The 18,824-nt window shown below is 45.5% G+C and overlaps 1 protein-coding gene across 1 annotated transcript in view; it reads left to right on the top strand.

Annotated features, from left to right (window-relative positions):
• The first annotated feature begins 40 nt into the window (after nt 1–40).
• Nucleotides 41–18,824, top strand: part of LOC144104776 (serine/threonine-protein kinase D3-like) — a 35,625-nt gene continuing 16,841 nt past the window's right edge. Inside the window, exons 1-9 of the mRNA XM_077637956.1 lie at nt 41–292; nt 4,807–4,953; nt 5,957–6,095; nt 7,905–8,036; nt 10,213–10,376; nt 12,138–12,438; nt 15,701–15,851; nt 17,469–17,871; nt 17,980–18,052. Of these exons, the coding sequence (XP_077494082.1) occupies nt 4,810–4,953; nt 5,957–6,095; nt 7,905–8,036; nt 10,213–10,376; nt 12,138–12,438; nt 15,701–15,851; nt 17,469–17,871; nt 17,980–18,052 (1,507 nt within the window). The 5' untranslated portion in view covers nt 41–292; nt 4,807–4,809. The remainder of the gene's footprint in view (nt 293–4,806; nt 4,954–5,956; nt 6,096–7,904; nt 8,037–10,212; nt 10,377–12,137; nt 12,439–15,700; nt 15,852–17,468; nt 17,872–17,979; nt 18,053–18,824) is intronic.

Genomic DNA, 18,824 nt, shown 5'->3' with positions numbered 1-18,824 from the left:
GCTGGCGTTTTGTCCAACTTTTGGTAGAGCCACTAGGGGCTCCTGCGATGCCAAGGTGCTCAGCAAGTGGTTGTTCAGCAGCCACCCGGAGGAGAGTGCGGTGTTTACAGTGTGCGTGCTCCTTGTGGTGGTGTCCGCGGCAGCTCTTTGCCTCCGTCGCGGTGCTCTCGGTGGGCCTCCTTTGCCCGTGGCGTTCGCTTACGGCGCGGGATATGCGTCTCGTCCCTGCTTGACCGGCGACTGTGCTCGCCCCCCACAAGAAACCCTGGAGGGCTCGGCCACCCGCCGCCCGGTAAGGGTCCCCCCCACCAATTTCAGCGTCCGAGTCTGACGATTTTCGCCTTACGCCAGGAAACCGGATCTTCATCGCGGCGGCCCTGCTCTTGAGCGCACCCCTCGATCGTGTCGCGTTGGCAGTCCTCCGTCCAGGGCAGTCCCCTGCGCGTTTGTCGCGGCTCGCTACGCGCCGAGAGAAGCAACACTGCCAACGCGACCTTCGAAAAAAAAGGCAGAGAAGTGCACCTAGGAATGGTAAATTACCGGCTCACCCGCACCGCCTCGACGCGCAGTTGGCGCTCCTCCCCTCGTGGCTTGTTTCTGTTTTTTTCTTTCCTCGTGAGCTGTGCGTGCTGCATGCAAGGAACAGAGTCAACTTTGCCGTCGGCACTTCGTGTTCGGCACGGCTACACGCTTGTCGGACCCTGGCCGCGCTGGGGAAAACACACGGGCTACCAACATAGCTGTCCGGTCGAGCTTCCCGAGTTTATTACCATGTTGCTGCTAGGTTCATGTGTGGTCATTCAATGACATTTACTCTGAGACGAACATTTCGTTCCCACGTGGGTCGACGCTTCTTTTTGGCACTTGTTCCGTCTCCCGTGACCTCCGTCTCATTGACAGACAACATTCAGGGCGCCCGACAAGCCAGCCGCGCGTGGCAGACAAAAAACAGCTGGCAAAACCGGACTTCGCCGCGCTGAGCTTTCGGATGCCTTTCGGCATTCGTTCGCGTCTGCCGCCTCAGCTCGCAAGTTCAGCTACCCACACCGAGTCGCCGTTTTTTTCCTGAAAAAAAAAAAAAGAAACAGCAAGTTTGTTCGCCGCGAAATGGCTGGCGCATTGCGCGTTTCAGCGGTCCTGTGTAGAGCAAGGTAAAAAGCAGTTTGACGCGTTCTTATTTTGTTTTGCTCCAGTAAGATCGCAGCGTGCGCACGTTTGAATGGGGCTGCAAGGACGAGAGAGCAGCGTGTTTGTTGTAGGGAATTCTTGACCGTCACCTGAGGTATCCGTATTCGTCGCTAAACGCCGAAAAAAAAAAAAAGGTCGGCCGAGACACATTAAGCGAAACGAAGTGAACACCGCAGGGTGTAATGAGAGGATTGAAGATATGTCACTCGCACGTATGGAGAAAGGGATATTCTTGAAAAAAAGAAAGACACCTGCAGGTTGGTTTTGCTTTGTTTCGCGAAAGGACGCCCGCGCATCCTCTCGACCTTGAATGCAATAAAGTTTCGGTTGCGTAACCAACCGAGCGCAACCTAGCTGTCCCGTAATCGTCATTTGCCGCGCGAGCTTTCTTCTGCTTCGCTACCTCTGTGATCGCGGCGCAACTTGGCGGAAGTCGCACGAACGCACACTCCGCCCCACTCACCGCGCACTCCCTCCCCCTTTTCGCAGCTGTACAATTTCTGGGCCGTTTCGAGGACCGATCGAGACGAGTCTTTGAACTTTTAGCTGACCCGGCGTACAGAGTGCCAGCCGTTACGCTTGGCTGCCCAGTCGGTGGCGTGCGCTCGAATTCTGTACTAGGAGCGCAGACCCGTAGTCGCGTGACGAGCGCAGCTGTCGCCGTTCTCAGCGCGGCGTTCGTCCCGCGCGAGAATCGCCGGTCTGTGCGTGCGGGGCAATTCGCGCCACCTGCCGAGGATGTGCCCCCGAGACCGAGTGCAACTCTATTTTGGGTGCCCACCAATGTCCTCCGGCTCGCCGCTTGCGTAAAACTCTCTTTGCGATGTATATATATTTTTTTCAAAGCGTACCATGGTATTGTGCAATCTGACCAACTGGCCCTCAGGTTTTCAGAATGTGAAAGAGGCATTGCAGTGTGTGGCTGAAGTGTCTGTAGGTGATCAACCTGAAACAACAAAGTAAAGTGGAAATGGGTTGCTGTAGTATTGCCTGTTTATATTTTTCATGAGCTGCGTACTAGTAAAAAAATCTTGAGAAATTGCAGAACTGTGTGGGTTTTCCGGTCCACGAGTGACTTTTCTGGAGCTGCAAAGATATGTTATAATGGGCAAAGCCTACAGTCCCAGACAAACTTCTCGGCATTCTAGGTGAAACATTGTGCATTCACCCAAATCCACGAGTGCAGTTACGTAATTGGTATGGGCTTGGAAATTTAAAGAGAGCTTATTGCGAAAAAGAACAATGTGGTGCAAGCTCATTTTTTTCTATATCAGTAATTCAGGCACAGTTAAAACATATTGCAGTTTTTCTATTTAATATACATTTTTCCTCTTATTTTTTCCAAAATTGATTTTAGAAAATACCAGTTCTTTTATAGCTTTGTTGGATCCTACAAGGAGCATAGAAGGCAGAAACAGCATAAAGCAGTAAAGTAAATTGTTGAAAAAGGTAGAAAAAGTTCAGCATTTTCTGGGTGAACACTTTAGGCATAACCACAAAGTTCACTTTCACACATTATCTGCAAGAAAAGTGTATGGAAGTAATAACTGCTATGAAAAAGCCAGTCTATAGTTTAGGTGTTGCATTTATATAACACTGCGAACACCACAACTCCGGAATTTTTGAACCACGTCTGGGTTTCTTTTGGGTGCATTTTGTTTTGTCTTCCTTAGGCTGTTTGCAGAAAGTGATGCCCAGTTGAGACGTGGTGGCAAAATTGTTAGGCAGACTTTAATGCGTTAGCATTACTGGCCACGGTGAGTGAGTTCAGCAATGTGGGGGTGGTTCTTCTGCATCACACAAACAAAAAAAATCCCTCCCAGAAAAAAAAGAAGTTCCATGGGTCGGATTCAAACCCAGGAATTTCCCGTGGGAAGCGAGTATGCAGCCTCATAGCCACGAGTGCCGGGTTATTTGATGTATAGAGGTGAACGTGGTCTGTGCGGATAGGCAGCAGCATTGGTGGCGGAAGTTTCCATGACATCATCCTAGGCGGCATGAGCGAACAGAAGGTGGATGACGTATAATACGAACTCCGCCTCTGTTGACGTCATGGAAAGCTACTGCACGCTCACCTATAAAACCTCCACGCATTGCCCATTCGCATTGGTCTTGTGCAAAACATGTAACATGCAAAATAAAATAAAAAATAAAGTGTTTGCAGTGGCCAACGAAAGGTGTTTGAAGTGGTTTGAAAAATAGCCAGGCAGTTGTTGCTAGTGCATTCTGGATCATGGCATTTTTTTTTCTAATTTGGGTTGCGAGCCTGAAGGTTTTCAGCAATCAGAATCTCCACTCTGTTCAGCCTGAAGTTCAGAGTTGTCTCCTTCTTACCTCTAAATAAATAAATGGACACGTGGAGTCTTAGTTGGGTGATTGTCTATATTGACCCTCGTCCACTGCCAGCAGGCCGAAATGTACAATAATTTGCCTCAATATATCGCAAAATCAAAACACCTTCAGAGCTGCACTCAAATTTCGCATTAGGGAGTATTGTAATCATCCTTAGAATTTTTGGTGCAGTTTTATGCAACAGTATGCAGATGATGACAGTCACTACTGCAGGCTGCCATATCTAGTTTGCTGTTACCAGCGTTCAAATTATTTTCAGCCAGATCTGGTGCCCATGAAGCTTCATGAACGACAGCGTGCCCAGCTAGTCTTTAGAGGGAGCGGTACAAACGCTTGGAAGAACCCAGCTGATCTTCAGTAGCGATTACTCAGTAGATTCAGTAGATTACTGTAGTATGCAGAAATTGAGTGATGGATTTGCTAACATCAGTGTGAATTGGCCCATTGTCAATCCAGAGCGGGAAACAGCCGCTTAAGGTGCTCATATACAGGTAGCGCTGCATGTTTGCTCGTCTGTGTTGACACTGCAAATTGCGTATTTATTGTTTACATGTGCTCACACAAAGGTATAACGTGCAGTGTTTGTGACATGTGCTAATTTTATGACATACGCAGGTAGGTGGACAACTGTAGGAACGCAAAAATGTTGTTGCTTTTTTTTATTGAAACAGTTCTGTTTTATTCCTGCTGAACATGAAGCAGAACATGTATCTGCTTGGTTTTTAATGCCTTTTTGTGCGTTGCTTGACGACTACAGCATCTTTCCTTAGAATTCCTCACATCATTGCTTGTGGCACACCAAATCAAATCTAGTTCACATTATTGCCTTTATCCTCTAAGGTGCATAAGTGATCAGGCTTTATTTTGCAGATTTTAGCATTTTATATTTCTTACAGCTCCTTTATCTTCTCGTTAGTAGTAGTAGCATTTTATCCTCATGTGCATAGCATGTGCATTTATGCTTTACTGGTAAACTTACAGGTGGAAGAATCTATGTTCAAGTGTCAGTTTGAATTGTAATTTGCCCTTGTACACTTCACCGTGGGCCTGAACTTACCAAAGGCGAGGTACTTACGTTATCACATTTGAAAGCTCTGCATTGACTGTATTCATGCTGCACAGCAGTGATCGTTGCAAACAAAATGGGCAGCCATGAGAATGGTGAAAACGCCATGGGAGTGAGCCTGAGAGGGAGTTTAGAGGAGTTAATGGGTGTAAGGCGTGGTGCGTACATTGCACCTGTTCTGACCCAGTGTCATGCTGCAGGCCATGGAGCTGCCGGTGCTGAATGTGGCCGGCGAGGTGACCTTCGTGATGCAGGCGGGTGTGGTCCGCGACACAGTGACCATCGATGCCGGAGAGATGAACCTCAAGTCGCTCAAGGACACTGCATGCAACTTCGTCCACAAGAGGGTACTTGCACTGCTGTTCTCGTTATTTTTTTTCCTGCTCTGTTCCATTTTTTTTTTATTTCTGAATTGGAGTGGCGCTTTTGTCAGGCAGGATAGTATTTGTTGTTTGTTTGCTGCATACAGGAGGCGAGAAAGGTGATACCACTCTGGGTCGCACATATAGAATGCCCTGTGTAGGTTGTATCATGAAGTTGTTGCCCCTGTGCCATGTTTAGAGTGAACTTTTGAACAGTATTGGAGTGAAATTTGCATTGCAAAAATTGAGTAGCATTTTGTTAAGAGACTGAAAAGCAGAATTGTACGATAACCAGCTGCAAAGTACACAGGACATGTCATTGCCCCCCACTTCTTCACATCTCTCTGAACAAGCTTGCCCACTGGCTCAGCTGTGTTTCAATTTTAATTCCAGAAAAGTGGCCGAAAGGCTTCTTAGGCAGACATGTGCTGGACTTGTTTATAATCTTCGAGTTCTGAGCACAGCTTCAGTGCGCGGGCACTGGTCAAACATTTGTGCTTAGCATGCTCGGCACAGTACCAAATTTCACCGCTGCTCGGCACGTGGTGGAACATGTTGAGCCTGAAAAACTAGTCTAAACGTTGAACACTGCTGTATAGGTGGTTCAGGTGGAGCAAGAGATGTCGCTGAGCCCACCACTCTTCGTTGCCTGCAGCTGGTTTTTGTTGCAGCACCTGTTGCATGAACAAATTACTGCTTTCGACGCATTCGTGCCTGATGGCAGTCATCCTTCCTTTTGGGGCAGCCCAGCCACTTTGGTGATCCACTCGCTGTTTGCTCCACGCATTAATGATGTAGTGTCAAGAACAGCAATCATCTATCATTAATGTGCGTCCAGATGCCGTTGTGCCGGGCTCACTATGATTCTGCGGCTGTTATGGCTGGCGGGCCGCCTTTGGAAATCCAAGGGGAGCTCTGTAGAGCTTGCGCATGTATGTGTGAGAGCTTGTTTGAAGCAGCCGCAGTAGATGTGTGGTGTGCTTTGCAGCTGCCAGAGCACGGCCTGAATCGGCTGAGCGAGCGGCTGCTACTATTCCGGCACGACTACAACAGTGAGAACATCCTGCTGCCCATCAACGCTGCTTCCGACGTGGCTGAGGGCACCCTGGTGGAGATCGTTGTCTCAGGTGAGCTGCAGAGGGAGATCTGCAAGCAGAGATTATGGTTGGATAATGTGGAGAGAGCTGACTACCAAAGGATCCAGTTAGCTACTAAGGCTGCCTCTTCTGCTTTCTGAAAAATTGTCTCTTATCTGAAGTGATACTGTAATTAATTTCCTATTCTAATCAGTACCAGTGTAAATAAAAATATAACATTCCCCCATGTTTTCTTTGGTTTAAGTGACTCCTGACTTCTTTCGTATGTACAAAGCAGAGTTATTTTTTAAAATTCAGAAGAATAAGGTGCGTGCTCCAGATAATGAACGAGATGAGGGATAATAAATGATTATGATCTCGTTTTTCCCTTTCAATAACCATGGTTTCATAAGAATGCATAACTTTACTTGCATCTCTGGTTTTTATTTCGCTTTATAGTTATATGACCACGTGATTACTGTACTTGTTACCCCCCCCCTTTATGTAATGCTCAACCCAGGGCCCTTTTAAGGGATAATAAATGATGATGATGATGAGATTAAAACAAGGTAGAGCAGCCTCTTTGGTAGGTAAACTTTATACCTCTTCTTGGTCACAACCAGCCATTTATTAGCGAAATTAATGCGGCCCTTCAAAATACTGGGGGATGTTTAAGCTTCGCCTTTTAACAGCAGAATGCGATAGCGTTAATCTTATTTACTGCTTCCATTGGGATTTTTCGCTCACGGCCAATGATAATGAGAACACCAGCTTATCTGCTCACACAAGACCCATGACGCTGTTGCATTATTGCTCTGCTAACATGTGCCATACTGCTTCACTTTTGAAATAAATTGGAATGGCAAAGGTGCCGTTAGTTTACTGTGAAAGTGCAAGAATTCTTTTGTTTGACATTTGGTATATTGTTTTACACACTTATATAGTTTTCACATTTTGCTGATGTATCCTGCTGTATCACAAGATGGTCCCTTGCACATTGTGATGCTCCAGCATAGTAGTGTTTTACATTACTGCCAACCAAAATATCGCTAGTCTAAGGTATATGAGGTATTGCCTTGCAGTCATAGTTGTGAATTATTTGCTGCTCCGTAAGCTTTAATGCAATATGGAAGACATGGACATAATCGAATCAGAGAAATTGAAAAATGTTTTGTGTGGAACAGTAAAAAAGCAATGTGCACAGCCTTTGGCTTGTGACATGCAGCATCAAGTGAATAAAATGTTCATACATGCACAACTCAAGTCATCAAGTTTTTACTTGCCAGTGATATTCTAACAGGTTTTAATGGATGAAGAGCTGTTTCTTACTGCTTCAGCTAGCTTTCCTAACCACTCTTCTTTCATGTACAGCTCACCTGAAGTAAAAACTATGAAGTCACTTAAAAACTTTGTATTTTCTATGTTTTGTCTAAAGCTTGAATTTGCTGTCTAGCATCTGACTGCTGGCATTTGTGGAATTCCATTCTTGTATGAGAGGACGTTTTAAAATCCGTTGTTGCTTTGAACCTTGCTGGATTTTTGTATGCTTTGAAGGTGCTAAGTAAGATTATTTGTCGGCAGTTGCATTGCTATGAGTTGTTTTAATACGTTCTCATTATTACAATCATTTACTCAGTATCTGTCCGTCTAGTGTTGTCTGATGTCGCGACCCTCCCAAGGCCTCCACCCACCACCCGCCCCTCCACCCATCTCCACCCTCCAGAACCCCCCACCCATCACCAAAGAACCCACCACCTCACCTCAGTCCCAGTGCTCCGGCACTTCTTCTGGTTCGGGATGGAGTTTCCTAGAGGTTTAATTTTGCGACGTTGTTTGTTTCTATGTTTATGTGGTCTGCAGCCAATAACCCGAGTGATGACGTCCAGATCCGGCCACACTCGCTAACGGTGCACTCGTACAAGACGCCCACCTTCTGTGACTTCTGTGGCGAGATGCTCTTTGGCCTCGTCAGGCAGGGGCTCAAGTGCGAGGGTGAGTGCAATCTGTTTGTCCATCTATTCATGGCACCTTACAGGCCGTAGACAGGGCATTGTGTACGGCGGTGAAGTTAATGCACTGAAACAAACATAATTTAAGGTAAGGCAAAAAATACCACAGGCAAAAATACAAATAAAGCAGATTAGTCAATAACTTAAGCATTGAAAAAGTCTCAGTAGTACAGAGCAATGCACAAGCTTGATTGATATGGAGAGAAAAAAACATACAGCAAGAAAGCAAGAGCAGTGCTAGCGTGAAAAAATTCCTGGACAAATGTAGACAGAATGAATCAAGATTGGGAGGAGTGGTAATGAATTCAGGAACACCACTCCACATACTGATGACAGGAGGAAGGATAGATGTGAAAACGACCTCATTCAAAGTACTATAAATGCCGACTAACTTTGGGATGCTGTAAAACTATGAATCGTTAAAGAATTGAGGTGCTTGATGACTGTGGAAGAATAATCGATTAACTTTCACAAGTTGGCTTGGGTGTGTCATTGAAAAAAATTTTAGTGGCGAATGACACTTGCAAGTCATTTTGTGGGCAGGTGGGGAGACACGGCTGGTGTTTTGAGCAGCTAGCAGCCAGCCAACACTGCACGTGTCTTGTACACATGCCTGTTTGGATGTTTCTGGCATGTGGTTTTGTCGATACTTCGTAAGAATAAGGGTTCTTAACCATGCTCATGCCCTCTTCATGCGTGGCAAGATTTTGTAGCGAGAGCTACATTACGCCAGCCGCTTCGCGAGGTCAGCGTGGCTGCACTTGAGCCACCGTGGCTTCGAGCCATTGCCTAACAACCGACACAGCTGGCAGCCGTCGCTCGCTCCGCCAGCTGTGCGCATGCGCGTCATGTCATAGCAGGTGCCGCCACCGCGGCACGCCGGTGAAACCGAGTTGCAACAGCCATGCGCATGCGCCGTAGGAGGAAGAGGGGTTGGCGCAGCTGTATATATAGAACACGGCTCAGTAGAGCAGTCGGTAGAGATGGCAGAGAGACTGAAAGAAGCCAGGCTTCGCCGTCGGAATGAAACCAAGAGGAGGCCGAAGAAACTGAGGAAGAGCGCGCTAAGCGTCTCGATAAGCGGCGCAAGGAAGACGCGGCTAGACAGGCCTGCTTAGCCTCCGACAGTGCATCCACAACGGCCGGGGACGACGAATCGAGTTCTGTGTCTCTGAAAGAAGCTAGACTTATGAGGCGAAACGAGACAAACAAGCTCTCGCTACTCTACCAGGTTTAACCGTAGCTACACCACAGCTAATTTTTCTTCTTTGTGGGCAGTGAATTTATTTGAAATTGGTGGAAGGTGTCAGGAAGGTGATGGAATCAGGAACTAAAAAAATTACAGCTGTTGCTTTCAGGGTACGGCAAGCGATTGCTGCTAGCTGGTTCACAAAAATTACCACAGTGATGACGCCATGCGTGTCTTCTGCTCAACAGACATAATTAATTGCGGTAGCCTTATGAATGATTTGGTGGGTGCATGACTGCGGGGGAAGTGCATCATGGTCCAGGTTAGGGCCTCCGGTTGGAATTGGGTTGCCCAAGTTTACCTTTACCAGTGGGTGGAGTCTTTTGTACATATGTACTATCAGAGTCAAATGAAAAGTGAACAGAATACTTGTAAGATGAAAACAGAAACCACAGTAATATTAGCTGCACCACTGAAGTGAAAATCAAATGCTCTAGTGTTCATTCTCCCTTAACTGAAATCTTCTCATTTTGCTGTTCCTGTTTCAATAGTCTTAATTGTTTGTGCTTAATTTGGCACCGACTGCACATAATTGTCTATATTCTTCCTGTGGAATGGGGCATGTAACATTGCAGAACCTGGAGAACTAAGCTAATGCAACTAGCGCTGTGAAAGGTTGTTATTGCCTCCATGTTCTCTTTTTGTTTTTTTTAACAAAACTTGCACTCAACTTGCCATTTACACACTCAGTCCTTTCACAGCACAGTCTAAAGATAGTGCATTCAGAAAAAAAGTCCAGTACAGTACAGTGCCTGTGTTGCTGTGATGCCAGTCGTCCTTCTCCCTAGTGCTCTCAGCAACACTTGGTGATTCGCTATAGTGAAGTGAATGTTGGTGCAACAGTTTTTTCTGTATGGCGAGAGGGGGACCTGCCAACTGATTCCAGCTGTCTTTCGGCTGCATGCTGCAGGATGTGGACTCAATTTCCATAAGCGCTGTGCCTACAAGATCCCCAACAACTGCAGCCACGCACGTCGGCGGCGGTCGTCCACCTCGATGTACCCTCGGAGCCCGACGGAAGCAGTCCAGCGGACTGCATCCAGTGCAGCTACTTTCAGCGATGACCACAATGCAGTGAGTCTTGTCTAGATGCAGAGCTTGTTGCCACAGTACTGGCACAAATGTGGTGAGAGTTGAAAAACTGGCAGCGTGTGCGTGCGTGCTTGCATTCGTACATTCGTGCGTGCTCGCAGATGGTACAGAAAATCTCAGCAATGGCAAGAAAAATAGGCTGATGTCATCAAGCAGCTATATGACACACACACAGCAAGCCGAGCACTGCCACTTCAGACAATCCTATACATGTCATTTGTCTATATATACCATATTTACTAGTGTGATCTTCACACCCCCAGCTTTTTTACCTGGATTCTTGAAAAAAAATTTTTACTGGCATATTTTGCACTTCCTGCTGTGCAAGCACACTAGGGTGCGCGTTGGGCATGCTTGGAAAGGTCAGCGCGGCCGTGTCGCAGAGTGTGGCTGCGAAAGGTGCGAGTGGCGTCAAAGCCAAAGAAAAGTTGGCAGTTCGTTTCTAAATGGCTTCTAGTGAGGAAAAAGTCAGTTGCGTGCCATTTACTGCTAGCTCATGCCGGCGGCAACTTTCCCATACAAATGTCTGTGGGAGCAAACTTCTGGTAACCTGCGAAGCGTACATCACGTGAATCGTGCCAAAATCCGAAACTACTGAACCATTGGCTGTTTTGTTTGGTATTCTTACAGTTTTTACAGTTTGTACTTACAGTTTGTACTGATGGAAGACATTACTAATACTAATGCCACACACTTCTTCCTCCATAATAACCTTTTCAATAAAGGCCGAGTTTGGGCGAGTTGGTTTACCATGCTGAACGTAAAAGCGCAAAAAACAAGGACGAGAATAAGACACACAACACGAGCGCTCTTATTCTCGTCCTTGTTTTTTGCGCTTTTACGTTCAGAATAACTTTTTGCAGCTAAAAGTTTGTACCAACTTCGATATTCACACCATCAGGTTTTCATTTATCAAGCTTTGGAATCCTTGGCATGTTTTCACTCCAATTCTTTTTCTGTCACGTTTCTCTTGTACTCTTGTTCACTTTATGTTTAAATATGTGTTTTTGACCATGTGTTTTTGTTCGAGCTCACTAGTGCCTCTTTTCCTGATGTTTTTAAGCAATTATGTTATGCCAATTACCGTGTATGTTTCAGCTAGCTGCTGTCACTGTTGCTGTTGCTAAAAATTCTAATTTCTCTGTCTACTTTATTAGAAGAGGTCCCACTGCAGTTCCCTACTATGGGACCTCTTTCCATATTGTAATAGGTATGCATATTGTAATAGGTGTGAACTACAAAACTAGAAGTTTGGGTGCCCACTAACAAATTTTATGTCGAAGGTACAATTAGCTTCAATGTGAAAAGGAACATATGGTGTGCATTCAGCCGATGATTGTGAAAGGCACACTTTTGATCTGTTATTCTAAATAGCTTTCCTATGGACGGGTAATGTCCATGAGACATGATTTCAACTTCAGCGTACTAGTAGCAACAGAATCGGTTATTGTGTACAAACTGACTGCCCTCTTATTCAAGCTGCCTCTACCTAAAGGCATTCAGATTTTGCACATTCGGTATTTGACTGTGGCACTGGGCGGATGAAGACGTTTAATTGCCTGTATATTTGATGACGTTGGTGAGAAGGGTTTGCTTTGAGGCTTTCCCACTTATATCAAATTGGTGGGTGGTAGAAAGAGAATGATGATGATGAAAAGAAAACAACAGTGGCATTTACGTTTTCTTGAGGGGTCACTGTAAGGATGATGATGATATTGACTATGATGTTTTTTTAATGTGCAGCTACTGTGCAGTGGGAGCAGCAGTTCGTCCAGTTCGCGAGAGAAGCGGTCGCCGTCGCTGAACATGGGGCGTCCCGCGTGGGTGGAGCGGGAGCTGGCGGGCCGCATCTGCATCCCGCACACATTCGTGGTGCACTCGTACGCCAAGCCGACGGTTTGCCAGCATTGCAAGCGGCTGCTCAAGGGCCTTTTCCGCCAGGGGCTGCAGTGCAAGGACTGCAAGTTCAACGTGCACAAGCGCTGCATGGACAAGATCCCCATGGACTGCACGGGGGAGGCGCCCCGCGAGTGGGCCGACGCCTGTGAGTGTGGGCACCTTGGCGGGGGGCACAGAAGCAGAGGCGAATCTGTTTGGTTGTTCTTAGCATAACATGAGGACACAAACAGAGACTGGGTAGTTCTTGTGTCTTGTTTGCATTTTTTGTTGTGCTGAGAACAACTTAACTGATATACATTCATCTAGTGCAATGATATGTCCTCTGTGATGTGCAGAAAAGGTTCATGGCACAAATGTCAAGACAGATTCATTTGGTTATTCTTAGCTCAACAAAAAGACTGAAATGAAAACTGGACAGGTCTTTTGTGTTGTTTTTCCGTTGTGTTCAGAACAACACAACAAATGTTTACCCGGTTAGTTTACTAATGGGCCTGCGCACTAGTTTACCGTGCCTATGCACTAGTTTACTAATAATGTGCCACTACCTCTGCTCCGTGATAGTCGATGTGAGCAGAGAGGATGGCTGCTGGAAAGCTACTGCAACTGACCATTTTGCAGGTTCTGGGGCACTATCAGCGTGTATGAGAGGCTCGAACGGGTGCCAAGAGCCTCAGCTGTTCTCACTGCTATATTTTCTGTTGTGCTGTTGGTAAATGCAAGATAAAGTGTGAACCGTGGCGTGAACGCTTGCCGCACCACCACCAATCACTCGTGTAGTGAAGCAAAACATAAAACTGAGGCCTGCCATCCGAATGGGCACAGCTTGGTGCTCTGGTAGTTCGATATATCCGTTTTATGGAAAACTGCATTTGATATATAAAGTAAGAAATGCATTTGTTTGTTAAAAATGTTCAGGAGCAGTTCAATATAGTCAATAATTCGTAATATCCGTGTTCGTTATGAACAAGGTTTGGCTGTAGTACTTGTTCACATTTTCTCGAAGGGAAAGTTTTGGGCATTCTTTGAGTGCAAGCTTTGTAACTGTGTCTGTAGTTTGTAACCAGTAGCATGAATATAAAACAGAATATGAAGTATGAGGAAATGTTTTTAAAAACAACATATTGGACCATGCATTATATTTGGGGGTAGTACCTTCCAGTTTTAATTTTTTTTGAAGTTTGGCTTAATTTTTCAGTGTTTATTTCATAATGCAGTTTTCAGTTGTTTTTTTTTTCTGAATATTATTTTGTGCAGGTCACTTACCCTTTCTTTTCTTTTGGTGAAATGATGCGGTAGTGCAGTGAAAAGTCACTTAGCAAACAAATGGTCATTGATTACTAGTGAAGCAGTTATAACTGTACCCACAGAAGGAAATGCCGTCAGCAATAAAAAAAAGTAAAAGTTAAATGATGGAGCCACTAGACAAAAATGCAAGTGGAGGTTGATTTCAAAAATATGGGTTGCATGATGTTATCGCTGGGTTGTTGTGCTATGTTGAGTGAGAGGCGATGTGGTCTGTGTGTGGACGGCAGTGATGGAACTGCTGCCTAAGCACTGCAGTAGTGAGAGCAGGGCACTTTTTCGCGACACTGCTTATACATATAGTTTCAAGTAAGCAGTGGAGAAACCTGCTTAACCAAGTGAGCTCTCAAACCTGGTGATGATTGTGTACAGCGCCATGTTGGAGATGATGTGGAGCCTCTCGGTTGCAGAGGCATGTGAGGTAGCGGATCGGCCCCTGAAAACATACGACTGCGCCACCTATTCAACTGCACATCATGCCCCTGGCTTCCGCACTGTTTTAATTTTCTCCTTTAACAGAGCCTCTGTAGCTCCAGCTTAGTAGCCAGCTAGCTGTGGCGTGCATATCAAGGATACTGACCTTTTTCGGTTATAATCGATTTTGAAAAATGGATTTGGCATGCTTTCTTTTTGCTTTAAGGAGGGAAACCCCTCTTAGAACTTTTTTCCTTATTTATGGGTGGATCTGGTTGAAACTTGCACCATTTGTATATTTTTGCATGCTGATTTCAAATATCTGATTAGTTTTCTTGTAGATGAAATGGTTTTTAAAATTTTACCTAATTCATATTGTTCGTTTGGAGGCGAGCTAATTACTAAACACTCTGTGGCATGATGAGAATACACCTGCCAGAGTGATCTAGAAGGATCATAGAGTGCAACAAGCCAAGAATTAATGTGCTAGAAGAATTTCAACCAAAGTTACACCTAGTCAAACTTTTGTGACAAAAAGCCCAAGTTGGCACCCATGATTGATAATTAATACTGTAAATGTTGCCGTGTAATAACTGAACGTATTTTAGTCTTAATGCACTGTCCAAGAGTTTTTCTTTCTAACAGAACAAGAATGAGAGCTCTATAGCACAAATAGTTTAAGAGATATCGCTCCTCCAAAATTGCAGAACCCTCAAAATTGCAGTTTTGAGTAATTGGGTGTCATTTGTCCACAATTTAAAGGGCAGAGGGTGTGGTACTGCATTTTTTAATCGCTATAACTTCTTAATTACGTGGGGTATAATGATGAAAATTTGCATACAGATACGGAATGGTGCAAAGAACATGAAAATGAAAAGATTGAAAATCTGATTTTTGGGTCGATTTTCGGTGCCAAAGAGCAGTGTCCCCCCTTAACCGAAAACCCCAACACCTAATTCTATTGCACCTGTGCAAAAAGAGTAAGTAAAGAGCCCATGCAGCAGTTACATGATGAGCGCAAGCAACTGTCACATCGTAACTGCCTTTCACAGTATTGGATAATAGTTAGGTAACACTTCTTCACTATGACTAGAAAGCAGCGTGTTCACATCTGCATGTTACTGGATCACATTGGTTAATGACAGCATTGTCAGAGCATGAAAGGGGATAAGAGGTGGCTTCATTGTGTGTAACAGGACGATGATGAGCGGTGAGCAAAAGTCGGCTGCTTTCGTGTGCAGTTAAGGGTCAATCGAAGGCTGGTATTCGTGGAACCAATGCTGTTTTTTGTATCTGTGTTGTAGGCTAACTTATTCGGATAGTAGTTGCAAGAACTAATCCTGTCAAAATTGAGTTCTGAAAGAAGCAGCACAGAACTACTGGCCCAAGATTCGAGAAACTATGTCCACAGAAAAGCACTTCGTCGTTTGCCAGTTTGTAAGCGATAATTTTAGAAAATTGGTTTGCCTGTTAACCTCACTGGTAGTCTCCTCAAAAAAATGAAGCTGAGGTTTTTTTCTTTCTGTTCTTTGTGTCATCCCATTGCAGTTGTTGTTGCTAGTCATTGAAGATAATTCTGCCCCACCAGTGGTAATTAGAGAGAAAGTAGGGACTGCCACCATCGTTGGGGTTGTCTGTTTTCACAGAGATGGATTGATAACTAGTATCTTCCGCTGTGTGTGGGTGTGCAGCCCAGGACAACTCTGAGAGCAGCTCTGAGCTTGAGAACAATGGCGAGCGGGACAACGTGGAGGATGACTCGGACACGGAGAGTGAACAGCACGAACCGCGGCCTTCAGCTGCGGACAGCCACGAGGACGAACTGCCCAAGGCCAACCTGGAGTGAGTGGTGCAGTGATTGCAATGGAGTGTTTCAAAGTTCTCCAAATTTGGATAGATCATAATTAGACATGCAAGTCTAGATGCTTATTGCAAAATGAAATAAGGCAGTGATGTTCTATCTGTCACATAGAACTTATAGCAATGTCTCTCCTTTTTTTGTTTTGTTTTTATGCATGCAAAGGAAATCTTAGTACACAAATGAGACCAGGCACCTAGTCTGTGCAGCACGGACATTCCTTCCTTTCTCATAAGAGTTGAGTCTCAATAATAATAATAATTGGTTTTTGGGGAAAGGAAATGGCGCAGTATCTGTCCCAGTATCTGTCTCCAGTATCTGTCCCAGTATCTGTCTCATATATCGTTGGACACCTGAACCGTTGGACACCTGAACCTGGACACCTGAACCGCGCCTAAGGGAAGGGATAAGGGAGGGAGTGAAAGAAGAAAGGAAGAGTCTCAAGTGCTGTTGCTGTAATCAGCGTCTTTTTCTTTCTTTCTTAAGGATAACTAAAACTGTTAAGGATAACTTAAATTCTTTCTTAAGGATAACTAGCCTAATTAGCAGCAGGAAAAAAGGTTCATCTTCTTTGGAATGACTATTTGGTATGTATTAGATTCATTCAATAAACCATCACCCGAAGTTCTCTTTTCCTTCTGTGTAGTGGGTACATTTAATCCTGGATTTAGTTAGCTTCCGTGTGTAGCTAATTCCTCATTATTACGAAGTTTCTCAATTCCTAAACGTCACCTCCATTGAAACTTAGCGAACTTCATGTAACGAAGAAAGTGTTGTGGCGGTCAGTCAACCTTGGTATAACAAACTTGCCGCACTGACTATCTATATTAACTAGTGCTGTGTTACTTGAAATTTTGCTGAATTATGCAAAAATTTTGATAAAACACGATCCGCCGTGAGAGGAATGTCTATGATCGCAACGAGCGAACACAGTTGACACAATGTGCTGTGCTCCAGCGCAGTCAGTACTTCTCCGTGACAAATGCAACAGTTTTCGCAGCTTTCACTTTTGTCGTCTAGCGTCGCATCAAGTGGCACTACAACAGTCCCATATCCAGAAGCAGCATGAAACAACAGGACATAGCCGAGAATGCATGGGGCGCGTAGTATGCAGCCATCGGCGCCGCATGGTTGCTTGCGCGATTCGCAGCGGACGTGTCGCAGAAAACAGGACGGCGGAGAGCGCCAGCCACGCAAGGCGAAGAGTCAATTTTCGAGGGCGATGGTAGATGTGCAGACCAAGACTTTCTTCTTCTTTTTTTTTTTATGAGTGCTGAGCATGCGGAAGGAGGCGGATGCTTCAGACTCCCCTTCTCCCCGACTCATGATCGTGTTATCAAGCTGATCGCGAAACATCTTTTGTGTTTACAACTTCGAGTACTAATGGGGGTTTACTGTGAATGTTTGCTAGGCCATCTCGTCTGCATTTTTCATTTTGGTTTCCTTTCTGCACATTCCTTTCTAGTTATCACATGAAAACTAGATGCAAGAAAAACCTGTATGTAACGAAAAATTGTGAGCTTTTCTCGATTTCATCATATTCAGGTGCAACCCAGTTTCCTGCCTCTGAGCTGTAACGGCTTTTTTTCTTTCTTGCACAGTGAGTCTGGCAGCAACAACATCCCGCTGATGCGCATCGTCCAGAGTGTGCGGCACACCAAGCGCAAAGGTGGCGCAAAGCTCTTCAAGGAAGGCTGGCTGGTGCACTGCACGGACCGGGACCCCGTGCGGCGGCGCCACTACTGGCGCCTGGACAGCAAGGCGCTCACGCTCTTCCACTCGGACACTGGCTCCAAATACTACCGCGAGATCCCCCTCGCTGAGATCCTGTCTGTGGACCCGCCACGGAGGCCTGATATAGGTTTCGAGCTGCGCACGGCTGCAGGCGCCACCTACCTGGTAGGCGATGATCGGGACCAGGCGCGCCCTTGGGAACTGGCCCTGCGCCAGGCACTCATGCCAGTCGCCCGCCAGGATGATGAGGGCAATGGCCAGCATAACACGGTTTGTAATTCCTGCGATGCAGTGCTTGATTGAAGTGCGCTTGCATTGACGATGCACTGAACCATTGTTTGAGCTTTGACGGGGGCCTCATTGCTACTCGCGATGCAGGACATCAGCCTACGGTACCAGATCTTCCCAGACGAAGTTCTGGGGTCGGGCCAGTTTGGCATTGTCTACGGAGGTAGGTGTGCAAGCAGTACAGCTTTGTTTGAAATGTCCATTGTCTGTTCACTTTGGTGCTGTTGATGACTGGTGTGGGTACCGGAGATACTAAGGAAAAACCGAGGATTATTCAGTGAATTCCAATTCACAGAGAGCAAAAATTATCTTAGCAAGTTTTATGGGGTACCTGCTCGTGACTGCTAGGACAGCTGGTGAGCGCATTCATTGCCAGCCTTTGAAAAAACATACAGAACTGTCTAGACTGCCAATGCTCAGCACCAGCTTTGTGGTACATCACTGTGGTATGTTGTTAGGCACAGCCTGCCCTCTCAAAAGATTAAAAACTCTCAGGATCTTTTTCTAGCAAACACTACACACATGACTGCACACATTACTAAACACTGTACGGAACATTACATTACCACTGTGCGTGTTTCAGTGACAGGTGTTTGTGATGTTGGTGAATGTAGCATTGTTTGTTCGTTATCGTTTGTCTTCTCTGGTAGCGTGGGGCTTGATGTCACTTGTGACCTCTCTGTGTTCAAACCACAGAACACAAGTGCTTGCGTGTCATCACTGCATGCTAGCCAATCACTGTGGCACGGTTGCGCCGGCACCAACACGGCAGAAACAGGAAATTTACCCTTAACAGTGGTAGTTGTGAAAGGTTAACAACACCAAGAAGAGTCTTAGTGACATTTTTGAAGGCCAAAATGTGGTGCTAATTCATTGTGCCATAACGTGATTGTGCAGAGTTGTCTGTGAGGGTGTTAGCGTCATCAATTCTCATT

Source organism: Amblyomma americanum, chromosome 9 (assembly GCF_052857255.1).
Source record: "Amblyomma americanum isolate KBUSLIRL-KWMA chromosome 9, ASM5285725v1, whole genome shotgun sequence".
Lineage (NCBI taxonomy): Eukaryota > Metazoa > Arthropoda > Arachnida > Ixodida > Ixodidae > Amblyomma > Amblyomma americanum.
This window is presented reverse-complemented; position numbering and strand designations above follow the sequence as displayed.